Source organism: Neolamprologus multifasciatus, chromosome 18 (genome assembly GCF_963576455.1).
Source record: "Neolamprologus multifasciatus chromosome 18, fNeoMul1.2, whole genome shotgun sequence".
NCBI classification, from domain to species: Eukaryota; Metazoa; Chordata; class Actinopteri; order Cichliformes; family Cichlidae; genus Neolamprologus; species Neolamprologus multifasciatus.
Window position 1 is genome coordinate 6,005,886 of NC_140456.1, and position 23,855 is coordinate 6,029,740.

Here is a 23,855-nt window from a genome sequence, read left to right on the forward strand (position 1 = left end):
AAGCAGCAGCTCTTTGAGGGCGGCGTATTTCCCTTGGGCGGGTGGGTCCCGGAGGAGCGTCATCGCGCGACGGGTGGCCAGCGGGTCGAGCGAGGCCACCACATGGTGATACTTTGTGTCGTCAGCTGAGATGCCGCGAAGGGCGAACTGAGCCTCCACGTGTACGAACCATGACGGGGGGTCATGGAGCCAAAAGTCCGGCAGTTTCAGCGCCACAGCGAACGTAGCTGCAACAGGAGGCGGAGGTCCGGCGGCCGCTGATGCATCCATAGCGGAGTCTGCGTTATCTGCGGCCCGTTGCATGCTCGAGTCAGGGGTCACCAATGTGGAGGTAAGCATCAACGACACAGAGCTCTCAGTTCTCACTCCTTCTTTATTAGTCTCCAACATCAACTGAACATATCGCGCCACAAAACGCAGGAACACACTTCCTCAACAGTGGGTGTGAGTGGAGCCCTCTAGTGGTCCGCCACAGGTTCCTCTTTTTTGAGAGGATTTCTCCTGCTTTTGAAAATATCCTCTCACAGGGCACAGATGAAGCAGGGGTTGCAAGAAAAACCACAGCAAGTTTATACAAGTTTGGATAAAGAAATTTGTGTCCAGCCCAGTACTCCAGCGGATTCTCCAGTCTGCCGATATTTGGTTCATGGAGGTATTTCTGTACTTCAGCCGTTGCATCAGCAGTAGCATTTGGGGTCTTTGTCTCCAGAACAGTGGTGTCCAAACGATGCCACAGTTTGCTACCTAAAACAAACAGAATGTAAGTAACTAAATACAATATAATAATCGAAATGTGCTCATATACCTTGAGTCACAGGCTGAGAAGCTTTTGATGATGAGGCTGCTGATGAGAAGGCCACGTGCCGCAAAATAGCAGCACATTCAAAAATAAGTCTCTTCTCAGCATCCGTTGCTTTATTTGGGCTAAAGAAGCCTATTTTTTTGAACCTTGGATCCAGCAATGTTGCCAGTGACATGATGCTCATTGACTGCAATGTGTAGAGCTTCTCCTTTAATTGTCTCCTTAGACACTCAACCATGGTGGAGCTCTCTGGAGTTAGGACAACTCCCATTTCCTCTTCATTTAGTGCATGGTGCAACATTGTTAGAAGTGGAATTACTTTGGATCCAGACACTCGCTTTTCCTCTGACAGCTCAGTGGTGGCATCATTAAATGGGGAGAGTATTTTAAGACATTCTGCCATAAGGTCATACTGTTCAGAGGATAGTGGGCAAATATCAGTGTGCAGGCCAGCTAACGATGCTCCAATAGGTTCCCTGAGTTCATGAACACGTTGAAGCATTTGGAATGTGCTGTTCCAACGTGTATCCACCTCTTGAATTAACTTCAGTGCAGGCCGGCCCATTTGCTCCTGCACCTCTGTCAGCCTCTCCTAGAAAAACAGCCAACACAAACTGATTAATTCAAGCTGTGTTACTACAGCAGCACCTCAAAGCAGTAATGAAATAATGGAACAAACCTTAGCAGTTGTACTGCTCTTGAAATATCCCACTATCCTCCTACAGGTAGTCCGGATGTCAGACAGCGTCGTGTGTTGATCAAGAGCTTTTTTGACCATTAGGTTTAATGTATGTGCCGCACAATTACTGTGACGCAAACGAAGCTCCTTAGCACAAGCACCCATGTTTGCTGCTCCATCAGTCACATAACATGTAACTTTGTCTGTAATGCCCCACTCTGACATGAGCGCTGCTGTTACTTGTGACAAATTGACAGCAGTATGTGCTTGAGGGAAGTGCTGAACACCTAACACTACAGAATGCAATGCAGTGTTAGAGTCAATGAAATGGCAGGTGACGGCTAGGTAAGCCTCTGTGTTAATGGAGGTCCACATATCAGATGTCAAACTAACTGCAGAAACCTTGGCCACAGTCAGTTTTTCTTTTTGTTTGGACTCTTTGTATCTTTGGTCCACCATAGCTTTCAAAGCCTAAACAAAAGAAGGTACAGTACTTAATATGTAAATAAAGGCAAAATGGAAACATGCTTCATATTTTAAGATACACACCTGCCTTGTGGGGAGAACATAGTTAGGGTTCAAAACTTTAACAAGCTTCCTAAACCCACTGTCCTCCACAATAGTGAAGGGCTGGGAATCCTCTATCACCATGTTGACCAAGGCCTCATCCACATCATTCCTCTCCCCTGATACAACAAAAAAACATTAAGAAATTACATATTTCAGTAAATAGAACCCAAATATTAATGAATTACATGGGGAATATAAATGTATCAAATGACTGTATCCTTAAAACCTACAAAAACTCACCTGAGCTTGGTCCACCTTGGTTAGTCTCCTTGTTCTCATGCAGGGCTCTGTAATGCCTCAGCATAGATGAGGTGTTGTTGCTGTATCCAAGTTCTTTAGAGCACAGCAAACACTTCACCTTTTAATAAACAAAAAGACAGAAATCTGATTATAGGATCTGTGGTGTGGTTTATTTATATTATGGTACTTATCATTTCTTTATTACAGTGTGTATACCTTATTAGGAGAGATGACATCAAAATGTTGCCAGACAGGGGAAAATTTTCTTTTCCTCACTGTTATTTATCAGCTGACAGAGGCAGCTCTGCCATGTTGTAGCTCAGACAGAGGTGAAGAGGTGAGGTCACAGGTGACTGACTGATGATTTGGTGCTATAGATTAACTAGTATTTATTATCATGACAATTGTTAGGCTGCTGATGTAAATTGATTCATTAGTGTATATTTGACAAAGAATCTGAATTGACACGTCTCACTTTTTATATGGCACGAATCCATGTGTTATTTTATCAGGTGGCAATATGTCCTAGTGCAGTCAGAGGGGAAGAGCCAAAGGTGAGGCACATCAAGCACAGAATAATAATTTTAATCTGAGGATAAAACTCATGTACTGAGGCTGAAAGAAGCTTCAGTGCTCTCAGAAGACTAAAAAGATGGCTAAGGTCAACAATGACTCAAATGAGATTAAACAATGCTGCTGTGTGTCCACCAGGAGAGACTGGACAGTATAGATGTAAAACAAATATGCCAGCAGTTTATCTCAGTTAACGAGAGGAGCAGGCATGTGTTTGGCTGCTTCACATAGTGGACATTGAGTTGTTGTGTGGGTCACCAGTAGTCCATGTCTGTTGCTGTAACAGTAGTTCATGTTTAGAATAAAACATCCCAGCTCACTGATTTGATCGGGGCAATAGTGCCTAAAATGTTGCATAATTTTGCTGAGAGATCTTTTACTTTGTGGTAATCTTAGACGAGTAGTTTTATGGACAAAACCCAGCAGGTCATTCAGTGTTCCCTTAGTGCTAATGTATCAGAGATGTTGGTGTACTATAACTGAACTAATGTTGTTAATTTCTTAAAGTCATTTTCTTTTATTGTCATGACTGTATTTGAAGCTATTTTTATGTTTGTATGATACCTGATTTATATGGAATATGACTGAAGTAAACTAAAGTCTAAAATACTTAGTCATTTGTTTAATAGTAATTTAACATTATCTAATTCACATATAAAACTATGAAATGTAATTTTAAGTGGTTTAAAAGCATGTAGAATAGGATATGTAGGCAAGTATATTTCTCTTTTTTTTTTTTTTTTTTTTTTTACCAAGAAGCAAAGACAAAAAGGAAAAAAAAAAAAGAAACAAGGCAGGGTTCGATGGTTGAATCATCCGTCCCCACCAATGCCAAAACCAAATCTACGCCCTTGGTTCAGTCCTCTTTTGGAAGCAGTCTTTAAATGGGGACAAGCATTAACTTTTGTCATAAACTGTATAACCACCAGATGGCGATATTAGTTTGTAAGTAATAAAACGGCATCAAAACAAACCTCTAGTCCGACCTGAGACACAGCTCCTGATCGAAGGATTATTTCATGGTGAGGAGATCCTCAGACAAAATGAACTTAAATACAGATTAATAACAGTTTGCTAAAGATGGAAACTCACTGCAAGGACAGAGAACTGCGTTTTTTTCACTTTGACATTTTTGTTTTCACATTGAACTTGAACATTTTTCTGTTATTTTGCAAATTCTCCTATTTTATATATTTCAATAGAAAACTGGGAACATCTCAGGCCCTCCAAAGTACGGAGGCCTATCTCCCCTCACCACACTCCCTGCTGGTGGCTGATGCCCTCAGACGTTGGTGTGTTGGTGGTTCTTGTCGACTGGGGCTGGGCGCTCATGTATGTACCGGCTCACTCCTGGTGGCCGATTGGCGGGGCCTGGCACCTGTGGCCCGGCTGGGCCCCCTCTGGGGGGTGGGGTGCCCTCAGGCCTCTGGGCCTGAAGCTTGGTCCTCTCTGGCACAGCTGGCTGCCGGCAGAGCCCGCGGGCACGCCACTGTAACCCCCTCTGGCCTCTGCTCCGTAGCTGCTGGGTGACCTCTCGTTTGGGGCTCTACTCAGCTCCCCCCCCCCCCCCCCCCTTTGGTGGTCCTCCTCGGGTCCTCGTACTCTGGGACCTCTGGATGTCTGGGGCCTGGATCTCCTCCATACCTGCTTCATGCCCTGGGGGACGGGGCTATGGCTCCCCACACTCCCTAGCAGATCGTTACATGGAGAAACCTTTAGAATACAAGCATGCTGATCCACACAGGTGTGCACAGGTGTTCACAGATGCGGACTACACCTTTCTTGGCTGCTGCCTCAAAGCACATTGTGCGCTGTCTATCTTGCGTGCTGCACAATAGCGTTTAATATTTAGTATCTACTGTTATCTACTGCTAGCTAGTTTATTGTGATGGTGCTGTTTTGGTCGCAGCAGATGGCCGCCCCTCCCTGAGCCTGGTTCTGCCGGAGGTTTCTTCCTGTTAAAAGGGAGTTTTTCCTTCCCACTGTCGCCAAAGTGCTTGCTCATAGGGGGTCATATGATTGTTGGGCTTTTCTCTGTATCTATGAAGCGCCTTGAGGCGACATTTGTTGTGATTTGGCGCTATATAAATAAAATTGAATTGAATTGAATTGAATTGTTTTTATTATGTTGCTCTTTTTTGTTTGTTTTCTCTTCTGTTTTTTTTCTCCATACAGGTGATCCAGGTGTTTTGTTTGTTTTTCTTTCTTTCTCCCCCCTTTCTCACCGTCTCTTCTCCCCTCTGGTTTTCTTTCTCTCCCTCTCTTTCTTTCATTCTTTCTCCCTGTCCTATCCCCCAGTCATGTCTGTCGTGTTTGTAGCAACCGAAAATAAAATAAATTCATAATTATAATTAAGGTCAATCAAATGGACCAATATGGCAAGGCCATGATGATCCACTTGGTAAAATAAATCTGCTTGGCATCTTTCTTGGCCTTAAGACAACAAGGCTAGGACCGCCACTGTATTTAATACAGAAAGTAAGATCCTAAATACACAGTTAAAGTAGCCAATAATGTGTTACATATAATTCATTTTATGTTTATCAAGTTTATTCAAGTTTATGTTGAGTTTAAAAAATGTTCTCTGTAATAAAAGTTGTTCCTCTCTGAAAAACCAGATATTATATATTACACAGTAAACAAAACCAAAAAGTTAAAGGCAGACATCTGAAAACAAGACGTCACTGAGCAACAATGTGACAGAACTGTTATGATCCTGGGTCAGTGACCCAGTGTTTTTGTACTTTTACTTTTACTTTTGATTTCATCATGGTTTGTGACTGTTTGTGTTTTGGGTTTCTGTCCTAGTGTTTCTAGCTCCCTAGTTTCGTGGTACTTCCTGAGTTCTGATTCTTAGCTTTTGTTATTTGACCTCCCAGTGTTACTTCTGTGCTCCCTCTGTTCTGTGTCTTCCCTGCCTGTGTATCCCCTCTAGTGTAGTCAGGTCTCTGTGTAAAGCCTTCGTCTCTGAGTCTGTGTCTTCACGTGTGTTTTGAGTTTCCTGTTTTATTGTGAAAGTCTGTGTCTTATGCCAGTGTGTTCAGTTTGCGTTTCCCCTGTCTCGTCTTGTTGATCACAATCAGCTGTGCCTCCCTCCTGTGTGTAGTTTCCTCGTTCCCTTCTGTGTATTTATAGTGTGTGTTCACTCATGTTAGTTGTTAGTCCGTCTGTGTTTCTTCCCTGCGTTTTCTCCTGGAGTCGTCCATTCAGGTTCGTTTTGTTAGTCATTCCCCGTTTAGGTCAGCTTTAGGTTTTGCTTTGCTCGCCGTATTTCTGTTTGTGCCCCCTGTTTTAATAAAAGCTCGCTCACTTCCAAGCCGGTGCCTGCGTCTGGATCCAGTCTCACACTCACCACACGTCTGCCCCCGCAGCCGTGACAAGAACGATGGCCAACAGTTTACTGTCAGTCAGAGTTTGATCATTAACAGGGAGCAGCAGGGTACAAAAGTCACGCAGAGTAGCTGAAAGTATCCAAGTACATGTAAAACTGTCCTTTATACTTTCAGGGACTTTAATCAATAATCATTTTTTCTACTTATGTGCTGTTTTGCACTTCTTGCAGCTGAAATTGTGGCACAACCTTCAGGTTAAGTTTTAAATAAAAACAACAACAACTTGTTTTCCCCTCTCACAAAAAGCAGCTGTTGCTCAGCGCCACTTCAGATGTAAATGGATTTTTAGAAACTCAAACAAAGTCAAGTTTCCAGAAACTGTAACATTTTTTTTCACTCCCATTAAAAATCTCACAGCCGCTGATATTCATCTGTGAACATTTGCTAACCAGTAAAAATCGAACTATACATGCTGCTGGTCAGTTCAGCTCCATCTTCACCAGTTGTGACAGTTAAAATGATGCTTAGAGGTCAGATATGACACAATTTATCACATTCATGATTTTTCCTGTGGTGAGCAAATCCACACTGTAATTGAATCTGTTCTTTTAGAGAAAAGGTATAAATGAGGGGTGTCAAACATAAGGCTCGTGGGTCAGATTCGGCATGAAAAATTCTCCATCTGACCCGCTGGATGGCTCTTTCAGTCAAGCATATTGCATTAACTGATTAAAGATACACAACTATCACCTTTCAAAAGACACGGACAAGTCAGCCAGTAATGGGAAACACATGATGCATTTAAAGTTTATGTTCAACTGTAAAATATTCTCTGTAATGTAAATTGTTCTGCTCTCTGACAAACCATCAGAGGTGCAGCACGTGTATCATTTGGTGTTTGAAGCAGAAACAAAAGCAAAGAGTTAAAGGAAGACACATTTGAAGAAGAAGGAAAATGAAAACAAGACGTCACTGAGCAACAAGCTGACAGAACGAGAGCCAACAGTTTACTATCAGAACTGAGGCTGATCATTAACAGGGAGCAGCAGGTAACAAGGTCATCAGCAGTGGAGGAAAGTATGGAAGTAATACTCAGCTTCATATTTGAAGATACTCGAGTATCTTAGCTGCAGGTCTGGAACAATGGTTTTATTTCCTTTCCCATTAAACATCTCACACAGCCCCTCATCTGTGACCCTTAGCAAACCCACTGGATATCTACCTGTACATAAAGGAGATCAGATCAGTTCCATCTAGACCAGCTGTAACAGGAAAATGCTGCTTACACTTTGATGCATCACTTTCAGTTTGTCATATAAGACAATATATCAGATTGAGGCATTATTTTCCTGCAGTGAGTAAATCTACTTTGTACTTTACTCTTTTCTTTTAGGTAAAGGGTCTAAACAGTACTTGTACACTGTGGAAATCCCATAAGAACGTCTCCTGAACTCTGAAAAATAACAAAACAAAGACTAAAAGGAGGTCATGGGTGCTGATGATGATGAGGATGAGGAGGAGGAGGAGGAGTAGCATGCATTTAAAAAGTGACTGATGTCCTAGAATACAACAGAACAGTGTCTCTACAAACTTATGAAAACATTACAGTCTTGCATTAGTTTGTATTCTTATGATTTCAAAAAACGAGGGAAAAATCTCCTTGAAATCCACAATTCCTTTTTGTTATTTCTTAGTGTGTGACGTATTTTATTGCCTTTATGATTGGTGCAAACAGATTCCTGATTCATAATGGAAATAGATTTTAGACACAGGAGGAACACGCAGTGATCAGCAGGAGCAGCTTGGAGTCCAGTCTTCTTCACACTGAGGAGGGACATATATGCAGGAACAGTTGTCATAACTGTTACAACCACCAGATGGCGAAAGATGAAGACATCCTCAGACAGAATTAAATACATACATAAACACAGCCTGGTGCCAATAACACAGCTAATGACACTGCTGTATCACTGGCTTTACTGATTAAAGACCATATCTGAAGGAAATCTTTGAACACAACAGAAAGTGACCTTTTAAACCTGTAACACTGATGCTGCATTCAAGGACCATTAAAAACATCTGAAAGGACTTAAGAACATGAAGAAAATGTGACTTGTTTCTCTGTAATGAAGCTGTTTTAGTGAAGAAAGTTGAAAGGTCACAGAGCGACTGCTGAATCTTCTGCTCTAAACATGAACTCTGAACTTTGTGATGCTTCAGGAGGAAAACTGCTTCAGTTATTCTCTCAGATTAGTTTCATATTTTCTGCATCAGATTTGAGTGAGATCCTGGAATGAAGACAGAAGAAAAGACTTTGTTCAAAGTTTGATTTATAGTCAAACCTTCCAGTTTATTCACACAATAAAACATCAACACAATATATGAATTCATTCATTAAAATCACAGATTTTCCTCATTTGTTTGATGATTTTGACAAAAACAAACACAAACACACACACATGGTCTGCCATACTCATGAAGAGAAATGTGGACATTTTTCAATACAAATATTCCAGAAACATTTAGAGGATAGAGAAGTTTACATTTTCATGTGGAGAAATATTTTAGTAAATCAAAATGATGATGAGCAGTGATAGCCTCCATAAACAGTCACAGGAAAGATCTCCTTTAAAAACTCAGAAACATCAAGAGAACAACTAGAAGATGTGGAGGTACCACCCATAATGTTTGACTGACAGCTGATCTCTGTGCAGAAATGATGGAGAGAAAATAAAATGAAACTAAAATACAGATTTAAACCCACAATATGAAAGACTTCAGTCTATTTCACTTTAATCAACTCAGCAGTGGTTTCATAAAAAAAATCATCATCATCATAACCATAGTAAAGCCAAAGTCCAGCATAGAGCGGCTGAGTGAATGTGGTCTGGACTCTGTGGAGGAGAGTCATGGTTTCAGAGACGCTGTAGAAGGACAAAATACCTGCTCTGTGATCCAGGTACACTCCTACTCTGGAGGAACGAGGACCTGAGACAGGAGTTTGGATCTTGTTGTACCAAAATGTATAACTGTTGTTGTCACAATCTAATGACCAAGATTTGTCATTATGTCCAAATTCACTCCCTGCTCTGCTGATATTCTTGTATGCGACTGCTACATCAACTCCTCCCCCTCTCCACTCCACCTCCCAGTAACAACGTCCAGTCAGACTCTCTCTACTCAGGACCTGACACAATCCAGTGAATCTGTCTGGATGATCAGAATAAGACTGTTGTTGTTTCATTAATGTTGCTTTTCTGTTCCCCTCTGATAATAACAGATGTTTGTTTGCTGTGTTTGGATCCAGTGTGATTTCACATGAATATTTTAAGAATCCAGCTCTGGTCTTTGGCTCTGGTGGATCTGACAGTAAAACATCCACTTCAGTGACTGTCAGTGAGATGTTTGTCCATCCCTCTCTCAGAATGTCCTGTAGTTTATCTCTGACCTCTGACACAGCTGCTGTCACATCCTCAAAGTAGCTCAGAGGACGGATATTGATGCTGGATGAGTCTGTAGACTCACTGAGTGCTGACAGTGAGGGGTAGTTGTGTAGAAACTGGATGTGATCCTCTGTGTGTGAGAGCTGCTTCAGCTCAGCATCTTTCCTCTTCAGCTCAGTGATCTCCTGCTCCAGCTTCTCCTGAAGCTCTTTGACTCGACTCACTTCAGTTTCCTGCTGGGATCTGATCTGCTGCTTCACATCAGAGCTTCTTTTCTGGATGAGATGGATCAGCTGAGTGAAGATCTTCTCACTGTGCTCCACTGTTTGATCAGCAGACTGATTGATGGCCTCCACCTCCTGTTGAAGCAGCTTCACATCTTTCTCTCTGTCCTGGATTCTCTGCTGGATGTTTTGTCGACTCACCTCCAGCTCTCTCTGCCTCTCAGTCCTTTCTGCTGCAGCTGAGACTGTGTCGTGGCCTTTATGTTCATCCACAGAGCAGAGATAACAGATACTCTGCTGATCAGTACGGCAGAACATCTTCATCACCTCATCATGACGAGAGCAGGTGTTCTCTTGGAGCTTCTTGGAGGGCTCCACCAGCTTGTGTTTCTTTAATGGAGCCACATCATAATGAGGCTGAAGATGTTTCTCACAGTAAGATGCCAGACAGACTAAACAGGACTTGAAGGCTTTCATTTTTCTCCCAGTGCAGACATCACAGGCCACATCTTCAGGTCCAGCATAGCAGTGATCAGCAGGAGCAGCTTGGAGTCCAGTCTTCTTCAGCTCCTCCACTAAATCTGCTAACATGGTGTTTTTCTCCAGGACAGGCCTCGCTGTGAAAGTCTGTCTGCACTGAGGGCAGCTGTAGATTTTCTTCTTTTCCTCTTCATCCCAGAAGCTTTTAATACAGTTCATGCAGTAGCTGTGTCCACAGGGAATAGTCACCGGATCCTTCAGTAGATCCAAACAGACTGAACAGCAGATTTTTGTTTGATCCATTTGATTCATGTGCTGTGCCGTTTCACCGTCTCTCAGTGACTGTCAGACAGTTTCACTTCCTCTGAACAGAAACAACCTCTGTGCTCTGAAGGGAAACAGATCTCTGCTCTTTTTCACCTCCTACAGGAAATGAGGCTCACCAGCAACTGCATTTACACCATGTTGTTTAGACCCATCCTGATACAGACACATCTGTGAAGGGAGGCACTAAAGAAATATTCTTACAGAGCGACCAAGAGCCAATCACATGATGCAGGGTGTGGTATGTTTGGTTACAACATGCAGTAACAAGTCTGACCCAGTTAAAGTTTAATAGTTTATCTTTACTTGGTGCTTTGAAATGTGACAGTCAACACTCAGCGAGTTCATTTTATATTTCAAAAAGTTCAGCAAAGTTTAGGATGCTGTGATGAATAAAATAAATCACACTTTATATTTTGACATTTTCTAATCTTAGTTCATTCTCACACTTACAGAATGATGCATGGGAACAACTGACTCCACTAAATCAAACCTATGTTCAAATGAAATTACTGTACAAGACAGGCAGCAAGCTTGATTTCTTGAGTATTTTTTTAAATAGTAAAATATATGTAAAACTATTTAAAAAACAAATACAGATAGTGTTCTAATTCTACATTCTTTAGTAATTTTTCCTGTGTACCAACATGGATTTCGAAACAATACATTAATATGTGCTTTAAATGCAGACACTCAAATATAACTCAACATTCACACTGAAGATACACAGTAGACATAAGAATCAGTTTTCATGCCCTTTGTTTATTCTTTCATTTAAAATCTTTGTGGTAAAGATCATCATAATTACCCATTAACTTTCATGTACAGCTTAAATGTTTCACTACACTGTTGGCAGCAAAGATTACACAGCAAAGCCGATTAAACTAGAAGCTAAACGACTCTTCAGTCCTCTTTTGGAAGCAGTCTTTAAATGGGGACAAGCATTAACTTTTGTCATAAACTGTATAACCACCAGATGGCGATATTAGTTTGTAAGTAATAAAACGGCATCAAAACAAACCTCTAGTCCGACCTGAGACACAGCTCCTGATCGAAGGATTATTTCATGGTGAGGAGATCCTCAGACAAAATGAACTTAAATACAGATTAATAACAGTTTGCTAAAGATGGAAACTCACTGCAAGGACAGAGAACTGCGTTTTTTTTCACTTTGACATTTTTGTTTTCACATTGAACTTGAACATTTTTCTGTTATTTTGCAAATTCTCCTATTTTATATATTTCAATAGAAAACTCAGGAGAAATTCTTTGGTAAGTTAAACATTTTTTGGCAATAAAACTGTTTCTGAGGGCAAAGCCAAATATTCATCCAATTTCACCACCTGAGAAACATTCCCCACAGCAAACAGGTTTCACAAATTCTCATTTCTCAAAAATCTCCCAAAAGTCTTTTTACTTCTCTTCTGTTAATCAGTGTCTAAAAGTGAATCGACACTTTTAAGGTGTATTGCTACTCTCAAGTGTCAGTAAAATATTTAATCTATTTTTACATGTTTTTGTTTTATGAAAGTAGGTTTTGTGACCTTCAGTAACTCCATATTGTGGACAAAACCTCCACCAACAGCAGGGAACAGTTTCAATAATTTAACCCTGTCTTGGTCATGATGTGCTGTGCAGCAGACAGAGGCATAAACCCAATATGCAGATACTCAGATGCAGAAGTGAACCTAAAAGGCAGCTTTATTGCTGGACTTGCAGGCAACCATAGTACAAAGAACTTCAGTAGGAAGCTAGACTACAACACAGACAAGACACACAGCAAGGGTGAGCTCATGACAAGGGCTGTATCCCAATTCAGGGTCTGCAGCCTTAAAGTACGCAGCCTTAACGGTCCTCAAGGTCCGCGTACTCAAAGACCGCTAAGACCGGAAGTGCGAGGCTTGTAGGCAGTGGTGGTCCTAGCCTGTTTGCCCTCCTCCCCCCCCCCCCCCCCCCCACACACACACATACACACATAAAACATATTAAGGATTGTACATGAACATAAAACTGTTGTCGGGACCATACTGAATTTCACCAGAGAAACAGACACACATATGAAGAGAGAGGGAGAGTATGCATAGTATGCAAACAGCTACCAAACAGCCATCATAATTTGTCATACAATGAGAACAGGACAAATCAACAATGACTAATTAATATTAAAATCTGTAACAGAATGTATTGTTTGGAGTTTAGTCTGTTACTGTTACTATTTTTACCATTTCTTCTTGGAGCAACTGAAACCCACATGACTTCCTTAGGGATTAATAAAGTATTCTGATTCTGATTGTTTCAGGATGACCTGCCATTATCCAATCACACATCTGCTTACCTGTATCTTTTGCTCGTTTCTCTTCTTTTCTATTTTTTCTAAACTGAGCACCTGATGGCTTTGAACTTTTCTTGTCCATCTTACATTGGTTTTAATTTTTGACTCCAGTACGAACACAAATCCCCCAACTCGAGGATCGCCACAACATAACCTAATAGACCTACACCTTAGTTCACAGATTCACTTTGTCTAGGGTTCTGGGATTTCACACAACCCAGGATTCAGATCATGAATACATAATGGGCTTGGATTTACAACATTATGAATGAAATGTGCTCTATTTGGAAGCAGCCGGCCCCCCTCCCCTTTCGACTGCTTTAAATCATCAAACTATAAAATATAAACTGTAAATTTTAAATTGTTATTGATCCCTTTACCCCGAGTCCTAAAGTGTATATTTATTTTCTTACTCTTCTTATATTTATTGTTTGTTTACTTGCACTGCTGTAACTGAAGCCTCCTCGTCTCGTCTCTCTATATACTGGACTGTATGGTAAATGGCCTGTACTTGTATAGCGCTTTACTAGTCCCTAAGGACCCCAAAGCGCTTTACACATCCAGTCATTCACCCAGTCACACACACATTCACGCACTGGTGATGGCAGCTACATTGTAGCCACAGCCACCCTTGGGTGCACTGACAGAGGCGAGGCTGCCGAACACTGGGGCCACCGGGCCCTCTGACCACCACCAGTGTCTTGCCCAAGGTCACAACGACCGAGACTGTTCAAGCCGGGGCTCGAACCTTCCGATTACAAGGCGAACTCACAACTCTTGAGCCACGATCGCCCCCATGTAGCGGAGATGACAAAAAAACCACAACATCAGTGCAAATTATAAGCCTGTATCATAATATCTGGTGTTTTCGTGTTTGTTGTTTTGTTTTATTTTGCGAGTTGGTTATTAGACGCTGCTCCAGCCAGCCAGCGAAGCCCCCGCCGCCCCGCCCTCTCCTCCCTGTGCCGCAAGCAGCAGACGCACCTCGCAAACAGAGGGCGCCCTTACTCCCAGCAAATGGGCGATAGAAAACTGATCGGTGCTTGTACCATTCCCAATATGCGCTGGCTGACGTCGGGGCAGCATGAGTACGAGGAATTTCTTTTTTTTTTTTTTTTTTGCCGATGCCCGTGATGCCGCCCCCCACCACGATGCCGCCCCGGGCAACCGCCCGTGTCGCCCATATCTAAAACCGCTACTGCCTGCCACACACCTGTTGGTGATCAGGGCTCGTCGGGGGAGCTACTTAGGAGAGTGTTGGAGCTCCCACAGGCGCGGGATCATTAAGCTAAGACTCCAAGTCAGTGTGTAGTATTAGGAAGTGCAGATCATGTGTGCGCGCGGGTTCAGTGTTTAACGGCTGCTTCTGTTATTGTCCTGCAGGTGGAACAGGGACCAGAAGGGCAGCACGCACAGGCAGTGGCGTGTTTAGAAAATTTTTGTTGGGGGGGCCAGGTAGGGGCACAGATTTGGAGAAGGGTGGCAGATGTAATTGGCAGATAATGTTAAAAACAATTCTACCAACCGTTAACCATAATTCAATAACCCTATAAACCTAATAACCGAATGTGCTTTTAACTCTTATTAGAATGAGATTTTAACCACTACGGTGCAAAGTTTTTAGATACTGCGTTGATAAAGTACAAGAGATACAATCAGTCAGTGTTTATTCAGCAGTCAAGGACATCAATATTTGCATAGTATTTTCACTGACATGTAGTGCACATATGTTTTGGGCAAAAACATTTTTGAATATTAAAATATAAACATTTTTAACATACAATTGGCAAATTAGCCAATGCAAAACCAATGCCTATTAAAAAACGATCGGGAGACTCTTGTCGTCGTTATCGTTCCCCTCGCACGTTTTATTTCTCCAAATTCAGCGTTTTTGCTTCACAACTAAAGCGAGCGGTTTACTTTGTGCACTAACATGGACTCGAGTCAACCAGCGCCACCTCTGGCCAAGTGCCACAACCTACAGCCAGATCAACTTGTGACACACATCTGCAGCACGTTTGAATTCGTTTCCTGCACATTTGTACCTTTCAATTGTGTCTGTTTGTGCGTCATGCAAATAAACCTTTGACATGAATGAAATGACACTAATATTTCACTAGTGTTGTAACATCACATGTCGTTAGCGTAGTCTGTCTGTGTCTTTTCTCTGCAAACAAACATTTTAGAGTTGGTTGTTATATACAGTCTGTATAAGTGTGGTTAATCTAATAAACATTTGTAAGGAGATGGCAGTTACTGTGAATGTACAGCAGGTGATTAGTAATAAACAGTCAGACAATGACTGACAATCTCATTCAATCTTGCAGATTGAATGCACCTTCTGTGGAAAGTGGTACCACACAGTGTGTGTGGACTTCCCCTCTGCAGAAGGCGACTACAAATGTTGTGGTTGCTAAATAAACAGAGAAAAGTGATCCCTGTTGTGTTCGCTTACTGATTGTTTTTAGTGTTGACAATCCACATTGCTGGGATTGCATCTTTCAACATGTTTGTGGGTAGATTTGGATGTACCAGGGGTAAGTGCAGCCACTCAGCCTCTACTCAATGTGATCATAGCAGCAGGTGCAGATGTGTCACAAGTTAATCTAGTAGTAGGCTGTGGTATTTGGCCACAGGTGGCAGCAGTGGACTGACCTCCATTTGAAACTGCTCCAGCTGCTGTGTGATAGTGGATCTGCTACAAATTGAAGATCATAAGCAAGTTTTGGAAATTAACGCTTGTATTATGTTGAAGAACAAAAAAATGACATTGATTTTGTTGCAGGTCATTTTGACCCGTACTGTGTAAATCCACTCAGAATTGTCAAAAAACAGCAATAAAACAACAGCAACTTCATTTTCCATCAGATAAACATGTAGAACACAGACATACAACAGTTAGACTTTCCATAACTATTTTAGGTACAATTTGGTTTTTCGTTCTTACAAACACGTCTTTTGAACTTGCCCAACGTTCTCAGTTTTTCAATGCTCAACATTTTCAGTTTTGTCCACATGATGGACAGAATGTAACTGTGTGCTTTCTGCAGATGTACTTCTTGCATTTCTCACAAAAGGTGCTTGTTTTAAAACAGGAATCTTCCTAACTTAGATTTAAAACAAAAGATTTCTACGTCTCCTCCAGTCTCACAAACAAATGACAAACCAAGCGACACACCTGAGTCACTGACTTTCTTAAATCCACTCACTCTCACTGGCTGTTTATTACTAATCACTGTGTAACTGCTGTGAATTCACAGTAACTGCCATCTCCTTACAAATGTTCATTAGATTAACCACACTTATACAGACTGTATATAACTACCAACTCTCCAGCCATGTTGATGGATTGCCTATATTGGCTGGAAATATTAATTTCCAGAGAAAAGACACAGACAGACTCTGCTTACAGGATGTGATGTGACAACACTAATGAAATATTGATGTGTCATATTTGTCCAAGGCGTATTTCATTGTTATGGGAAAAGAGAATATTAAAATCATGATGAACAGGGATGGTGATTTCTATGACTTTGTGTATATAATTTGGAATTTTGTACAAATGTAGGCCAATAAGGACTATATGATATCATTTCATTCTTTTCAAAGGTTTATTTGCATGACGCACAAACAGACACAATTAAAAGGTACAAATGTGCATGTAACGAATTCAAACGTGCTGCAGATGTGTGTCACAAGTTGATCTGGCTGTAGGCTGTGGCACTTGGCCAGAGGTGGCGCTGGTTGACTCGAGTCCATGTTAGTGCACAAAGTAAACTGCTCGCTGTAGTTGTTAAGCAAAAACGCTGAGACCGGAGAAATAAAACGTGCGAGGGGAATGATAACGACGACTTCAGTCTCCCGATCGTTTACTCTTGCTGTCCGGTGAACAACATCGGCGTGGTGTTAATTGTTTGCTGTTTTTGCGATCGCGTCGCGTGTGAGGATATCACCAGGTAAACTCGCCACATTTTTAAAAGTTGAGTGTAAAGTTCAAATATCTGCTCGATTTATCAAGACATCACATATTTGCAAAAATGCTCTGACGTTTTCGGAGACGTCCATTTTTTTTTCATGCTTTGTGGCAGCTTTTGAACATCTGTGGCATCTATTAATGTCAAATCTAGCCTTTATTTAACAACATAAGCAATCTCTATGTTACAATAATTGCACAGCCATTAAGGATAAAATCAGTTTCTGAAAACTGTTCTGCTTTTTCTCTCTCTGCTTGCTTCTTACTGTCTTTGAGGATCGGGATCAGCACTCCTGTTGTTGGACAGAAAGACATCAACTCAGTGGTAAGTATTTCGGTTTTCCAATATATTAGCAACTGTCAGTGACATTTATATTAATCAGGCTGAACTTTAATCATACTTTAGATCAGCCTGTTTTACTTATCGTTTTATTTGTGCTTTGGTTTGGGGAAGTTGTTTCTTTACTGATCTTTTCCTGTCTTCTGTTATTAGACTTGAGATATGACTGCACTCTGCTGTTGCTGGTGACTCCAGTTAATTCTACAAGACATGCTGTGTAAGTAAACAAACAACAACAGTTTGGTCTGCATTTCTTGAAAGATCACATCCCCCAAACTTAGTTTAGAGGGTCTACACTGTATATAGTGAAGTCTGCAAGTTTTCTAACAGCAAAATTTGTTTTGTTCCCAAATCATTTTGCACATCATTAGAATGAAAGTTATTGGCCATGTTTGCATAGCCCTTTTTAAAATGATGCTTTCATGGCATTATTGTGTGTCGGGTGGGGGTCAGGGCTATCCAGACTGACAATTGGGACATTGAATGTCACCTCTCTGGTGGGGAGGGAGCCTGAGATTGTGTAAATTGGAGTCTGTTTTATACCAAATGCAGAAAAAAATGTTTTAAGAAAGCAATTAAGTTCATGTTCCAAAAAATATGATTGTTTGCTCGCAGGACACCAGGAGAGATGAGTCCTCCGTCACAGATGGTGTGGTCAGTGAAGATGGTCGCCTGCAGGTTCAAGCTCATTGCATCTCCAACCCACATCCACTGCCACTGTACTTAAGGGAAGTTAAAGACCTTCTTCTGCACTTACATTTGGATCACCTCGATCCATGACAGTCATTCGGGCAGTAATGCCTGGACTGGAAACAAGCCATCCTTAAAACATTACAACATTCCAGCTCCTGTGTTGGAATGAAAAACAAATGTGTTGTTTAAATCAGAGACTGCACTTGTGACAGAACAATAAATATTTTATTTTGATTATATAATTAATGTAAGTACAAAACAAACTTGTGGTAGGCCTAAACTTATTTTCAGAATAATTACATCTGAGACTTTGTTTCATTGTAAGATTATAACAGTGATGGCAATATAATTGTTTGTTGTTCAGCAGAACAGTGTCCAGTATGTTGGCTGTTATACTTTGTTGTGTTTGAAAATAAAAGTTGGGCTGATTTTAACATCATTACAAAAAGTGTTGTTAATTATTTTTAATCATATTCAGGTTACCACAAATATTTTTTTCATTTAGTTGAACTTGAAATGTTTGCCAGTAGGTAAACAATTAAAATTGTACAGTCAGAAATATCAAGTTATTCTTAATACTGCAGACTTGCAATGTGTAAGTTGTCCTAACAGTCATCTTAAGTAAGCTTTACTTAGATTTTTTGAGGCAACGAGTTTCCTCAATTTTTTTCGAGTTCTGGGAACTAACAAGGCTGTACAGTGTACTCAAAATGAGCCAGGTACAGCGTGTGGTGGTGGTGCACACGCATAGGCCATGGTGTGGTGGCAGGTTGAAAGGTTGTGGTGGTGGATGCATGACTTGTCTTAGCAGTAAAAATCCATCTGCAACTGAACTTGTCTCTCAAGAGTGACTTATAATTTACTGTGATGTTCAGAAGCTGGCCTCTCAGATGACTCCATCATATCCAGAATTCTTTTCTTCATCTGTATGTCCACCTCTGCAACATTACGCAAATGTGTTTCAGTTGAAAGTCTTCTTTTAAGTCTGTCCTGTCTGTAGCCCTTGAGTTTTGCCTTGACAAAAGGTAGAATAATGAAAAACAAATGAACCACAATAAATGTTAAAAATAAATGAGTGGTGGAATGCCAAGATGAATATTTCCTTAAGTGCTCCACTTAAATATTTTAGGTTAGGTGTTCTCTTTTCCTATACTTTTAAGTGTACAACATTGTTGAGGTAGGGATTGAAGAGCAAAACAGTTACACTGCAGATTGAGATGAATATAAATGTGTGATTATGATGACTTGGTATAGGTTAAGCTACACAGTAGTTAAAGAAATGAAGGCGAGCTGTATGATTACTAGGTGAAGCCTAAAGGTGCTAAAGGAAACGCGCATGCGTCTCCCCGTCCCCCAGGCGAGGGCCGTGGCAATGAGTTCGTGAGGGATTCGAACTGGCGGCCCTCTGTACCAGAGACTTCCGCCACATGTCATACGCCAAGCGGACGGCCGAGAGATTTAGTGAAAAAAAGGCCATTTATCTTTTCTTCTTCAGCCAGCTGTTTTTCTCATCGTTTTTACAAAGTACACATTAAGCTTCTTCTGCAATATTCTTACACACTAATTACACATGGAAACCTACACTGTACAATGGAATATTGTGTTTCATTTTAAATATTAAATAGGCTCAACTCAATTTTTAACTATTTCTTATTAGAACTACATTTAAAAACTTACCAGTACTTTTTATGCAAAAATGCTGACAAACTCAATTTATTTCACTTGTCTTAACTTAGAAAAACTAACTAAGCTGGAAGTTTTGCTTCAGAGGGCGGAAGGATGAAAGATGTGTTTTGAAAATGCCACGTCACTACCGTCCTCCTCCCTCTCGGATCAGTCCGCATGTTCACGGTGCCAGCATTTGTTATGGAATATGTTGAGCAAACCTGGAGAAGCCTCAGCTCAACATATTATTGTCATTGCTGTGGATCTTTACCTGATACACTGACTTGGTGAGTAAATGTTTACTCTTATTCAAACTGATTTTGTGGCTTCTCTTAGTTTAGCACCAGGATTATAATCTTGCTAGCTAGTTAGTGTTAGCCTAGCGTTGCTGCTGCCGCTGGGCTCACGTTACTTAAAAATTAACACCACAGCCTTAAAAACCTTACATAAAACTATGTCTGTGAAATTTTCTGTTGATTGTTTGAAATAAAAAAGTGAGATAAGAGCCCAGACAAAATTCTTCGGGAGGTGTAGCCGTTAGGGGTAGGGTGGGGTGTGGGGGGTATTTTCAATCCATAGCCATAACTAACTAACTAATTATATATATATATAATGTTTAACCTGAGTAGCAAAAGAGTGCAGGGGGGTTGAAAACAATAAGCCAGGAGTTAGCTGTGCTCCTGGACTCTATCAAGCCTTGACCTCCCGGTCAGCTATTGCGCTGGTGGATAACAGAGCTCTCTGAAAACGTGGAAGCACTTTTGCAAATATGTGATATTTTTATAAATTAAGTAGATATTTGAGCATTACACAGCTACATTCTCGCCTGAAAATATCTTAAAAGGTTATTTTGTGACCCAGAAAGGGTAGTCTGGGGAAAAGGAGGAGGGTGGTCATTAGAGCCTGTGCATACTTGTAAACGCAGCAATGGCAGAGGAGCGTGGCTAAAAAATGTATTACTTTTTCTGGGTCACAAAATAAACTTTTAAGATATTTTCAGGCGAGAATGTAGCTGTGTAAAGTTCAAATATCTGCTCGATTTATCAAGACATCACATATTTGCAAAAATGCTCTGACGTTTTCGGAGACGTCCTTTTTTTTTTTCATGCTTTGTGGCAGCTTTTGAACATCTGTGGCATCTATTAATGTCAAATCTAGCCTTTATTTAACAACATAAGCAATCTCTATGTTACAATAATTGCACAGCCATTAAGGATAAAATCAGTTTCTGAAAACTGTTCTGCTTTTTCTCCCTCTGCTTGCTTCTTACTGTCTTTGAGGCTCGGGATCAGCACTCCTGTTGTTGGACAGAAAGACATCAACTCAGTGGTAAGTATTTCGGTTTTCCAATATATTAGCAACTGTCAGTGACATTTATATTAATCAGGCTGAACTTTAATCATACTTTAGATCAGCCTGTTTTACTTATCGTTTTATTCGTGCTTTGGTTTGGGGAAGTTGTTTCTTTACTGATCTTTTCCTGTCTTCTGTTATTAGACTTGAGATATGACTGCACTATGCTGTTGCTGGTGACTCCAGTTAATTCTACAAGACATGCTGTGTAAGTAAACAAACAACAACAGTTTGGTCTGCATTTCTTGAAAGATCACATCCCCCAAACTTAGTTTAGAGGGTCTACACTGTATATAGTGAAGTCTGCAAGTTTTCTAACAGCAAAATTTGTTTTGTTCCCAAATCATTTTGCACATCATTAGAATGAAAGTTATTGGCCATGTTTGCATAGCCCTTTTTAAAATGATGCTTTCATGGCATTATTGTGTGTTGGGTGGGGGTCAGGGCTATCCAGACTGACAATTGGGACATTGAATGTCACCTCTCTGGTGGGGAGGGAGCCTGAGATTGTGTAAATTGGAGTCTGTTTTATACCAAATGCAGGAAAAAAATGTTTTAAGAAAGCAATTAAGTTCATGTTCCAAAAAATATGATTGTTTGCTCGCAGGACACCAGGAGAGATGAGTCCTCCGTCACAGATGGTGTGGTCAGTGAAGATGGTCGCCTGCAGGTTCAAGCTCATTGCATCTCCAACCCACATCCACTGCCACTGTACTTAAGGGACGTTAAAGACCTTCTTCTGCACTTACATTTGGATCACCTCGATCCATGACAGTCATTCAGGCAGTAATGCCTGGACTGGAAACAAGCCATCCTTAAAACATTACAACATTCCAGCTCCTGTGTTGGAATGAAAAACAAATGTGTTGTTTAAATCAGAGACTGCACTTGTGACAGAACAATAAATATTTTATTTTGATTATATAATTAATGTAAGTACAAAACAAACTTGTGGTAGGCCTAAACTTATTTTCAGAATAATTACATCTGAGACTTTGTTTCATTGTAAGATTATAACAGTGATGGCAATATAATTGTTTGTTGTTCAGCAGAACAGTGTCCAGTATGTTGGCTGTTATACTTTGTTGTGTTTGAAAATAAAAGTTGGGCTGATTTTAACATCATTACAAAAAGTGTTGTTAATTATTTTTAATCATATTCAGGTTACCACAAATAGTTTTTTCATTTAGTTGAACTTGAAATGTTTGTCAGTAGGTAAACAATTAAAATTGTACAGTCAGAAATATCAAGTTATTCTTAATACTGCAGACTTGCAATGTGTAAGTTGTCCTAACAGTCATCTTAAGTAAGCTTTACTTAGTTTTTTTGAGGCAACGAGTTTCCTCAATTTTTTTCCAGTTCTGGGAACTAACCAGGCTGTACAGTGTACTCAAAATGAGCCAGGTACAGCGTGTGGTGGTGGTGCACATGCATAGACCATGGTGTGGTGGCAGGTTGAAAGGTTGTGGTGGTGGATGCATGACTTGTCTTAGCAGTAAAAATCCATCTGCAACTGAACTTGTCTCTCAAGAGTGACTTATAATTTACTGTGATGTTCAGAAGCTGGCCTCTCAGATGACTCCATCATATCCAGAATTCTTTTCTTCATCTGTATGTCCACCTCTGCAACATTACGCAAATGTGTTTCAGTTGAAAGTCTTCTTTTAAGTCTGTCCTGTCTGTAGCCCTTGAGTTTTGCCTTGACAAAAGGTAGAATAATGAAAAACAAATGAACCACAATAAATGTTAAAAATAAATGAGTGGTGGAATGCCAAGATGAATATTTCCTTAAGTGCTACACTTAAATATTTTAGGTTAAGTGTTGTCTTTTCCTATACTTTTAAGTGTACAACATTGTTGAGGTAGGGATTGAAGAGCAACACAGTTACACTGCAGATTGAGATGAATATAAATGTGTGATTATGATGACTTGGTATAGGTTAAGCTACACAGTAGTTAAAGAAATGAAGGCGAGCTGTATGATTACTAGGTGAAAGCTAAAGGTGCTAAAGGAAACGCACGTATGCGTCTCCCGGTCCCCCAAGCGAGGGCCGTGGCAATGAGTTCGTGAGGGATTCGAACTGGCGGCCCTCTGTACCAGAGACTTCCGCCACATGTCATACGCCAAGCCGCCGGCCGAGAGATTTAGTGAAAACAAGGCCATTTATCTTTTCTTCTTCAGCCAGCTGTTTTTCTCATCGTTTTTACAAAGTACACATTAAGCTTCTTCTGCAATATTCTTACACACTAATTACACATGGAAACCTACACTGTACAATGGAATATTGTGTTTCATTTTAAATATTAAATAGGCTCAACTCAATTTTTAACTATTTCTTATTAGAACTACATTTAAATAACTTACCAGTACTTTTTATGCAAAAATGCTGACAAACTCAATTTATTTCACTTGTCTTAACTTAGAAAAACTAACTAAGCTGGAAGTTTTGCTTCACAGGGCGGAAGGATGAAAGATGTGTTTTGAAAATGCCACGTCACTACCGTCCTCCTCCCTCTCGGATCAGTCCGCATGTTCACGGTGCCAGCATTTGTTATGGAATATGTTGAGCAAACCTGGAGAAGCCTCAGCTCAACATATTATTGTCATTGCTGTGGATCTTTAGCTGATACACTGACTTGGTGAGTAAATGTTTACTCTTATTCAAACTGATTTTGTGGCTTCTCTTAGTTTAGCACCAGGATTATAATCTTGCTAGCTAGTTAGTGTTAGCCTAGCGTTGCTGCTGCCGCTGGGCTCATGTTACTTAAAAATGAACACCACAGCCTTAAAAACCTTACATAAAACTATGTCTGTGAAATTTTCTGTTGATT

At 40.6% G+C, this 23,855-nt stretch overlaps 2 protein-coding genes and 2 long non-coding RNA genes across 8 annotated transcripts; 2 read left to right on the plus strand and 2 right to left on the minus strand.

Moving 5' to 3' along the window:
* Positions 1-458: 458 nt before the first annotated feature.
* LOC146497215 (E3 SUMO-protein ligase ZBED1-like) lies at positions 459-2,558 on the minus strand. Its single transcript, XM_085140383.1, has 6 exons — positions 2,292-2,558; positions 2,031-2,167; positions 1,482-1,952; positions 806-1,394; positions 612-744; positions 459-501 (listed from the first exon to the last, which is right to left on the minus strand). Exons 1-6 carry the CDS (start codon positions 2,353-2,355, stop codon positions 459-461), a joined length of 1,437 nt encoding a protein of 478 aa, XP_084996509.1. The 5' UTR covers positions 2,356-2,558.
* A 6,235-nt stretch (positions 2,559-8,793) lies between these two features.
* On the minus strand, positions 8,794-11,059 carry LOC146497216 (E3 ubiquitin/ISG15 ligase TRIM25-like). Of its 2 annotated transcripts, XM_085140724.1 has the most exons (2): positions 9,864-11,059; positions 9,007-9,168 (listed from the first exon to the last, which is right to left on the minus strand). In XM_085140724.1, exons 1-2 carry the CDS (start codon positions 10,653-10,655, stop codon positions 9,112-9,114), a joined length of 849 nt encoding a protein of 282 aa, XP_084996850.1. In that variant the 5' UTR covers positions 10,656-11,059; the 3' UTR covers positions 9,007-9,111. The 2 variants fall into 2 exon arrangements, with proteins under 2 accessions (XP_084996849.1, XP_084996850.1); XM_085140723.1 differs by having other exon boundaries at positions 8,794-11,059.
* A 3,770-nt stretch (positions 11,060-14,829) lies between these two features.
* LOC146497217 (uncharacterized) lies at positions 14,830-18,453 on the plus strand. Of its 3 annotated transcripts, XR_014870872.1 has the most exons (4): positions 14,830-16,955; positions 17,249-17,297; positions 17,466-17,529; positions 17,928-18,453. It is a non-coding gene; the product is annotated as an uncharacterized LOC146497217 (long non-coding RNA). The 3 variants fall into 3 exon arrangements; XR_014870871.1 differs by having other exon boundaries at positions 17,249-17,529; XR_014870870.1 differs by lacking the exon at positions 14,830-16,955 and having other exon boundaries at positions 16,990-17,529.
* A 1,259-nt stretch (positions 18,454-19,712) lies between these two features.
* On the plus strand, positions 19,713-23,142 carry LOC146497218 (uncharacterized). 2 transcript variants are annotated; one of them, XR_014870869.1, is made up of 4 exons: positions 19,713-19,957; positions 20,951-20,999; positions 21,168-21,231; positions 21,631-23,142. It is a non-coding gene; the product is annotated as an uncharacterized LOC146497218 (long non-coding RNA). The 2 variants fall into 2 exon arrangements; XR_014870868.1 differs by lacking the exon at positions 19,713-19,957 and having other exon boundaries at positions 19,969-20,999.
* The last annotated feature ends 713 nt before the right edge of the window (positions 23,143-23,855 follow it).

Bases quoted from the DNA above. Each gene is read 5' to 3' on its own strand.
- LOC146497216 (XM_085140723.1), bottom strand. From the start codon at position 10,655: ATGAATCAAATGGATCAAACAAAAATCTGCTGTTCAGTCTGTTTGGAT.
- LOC146497215 (XM_085140383.1), bottom strand. From the start codon at position 2,355: ATGCTGAGGCATTACAGAGCCCTGCATGAGAACAAGGAGACTAACCAA. The intron at 2,168-2,291 runs GTGAGTTTTTGT...TTGTTGTATCAG, and splicing joins CCAAGGTGGACCAAGCTCAG to GGGAGAGGAATGATGTGGAT. The intron at 1,953-2,030 runs GTGTGTATCTTA...TCTTTTGTTTAG, and splicing joins ATGTTCTCCCCACAAGGCAG to GCTTTGAAAGCTATGGTGGA.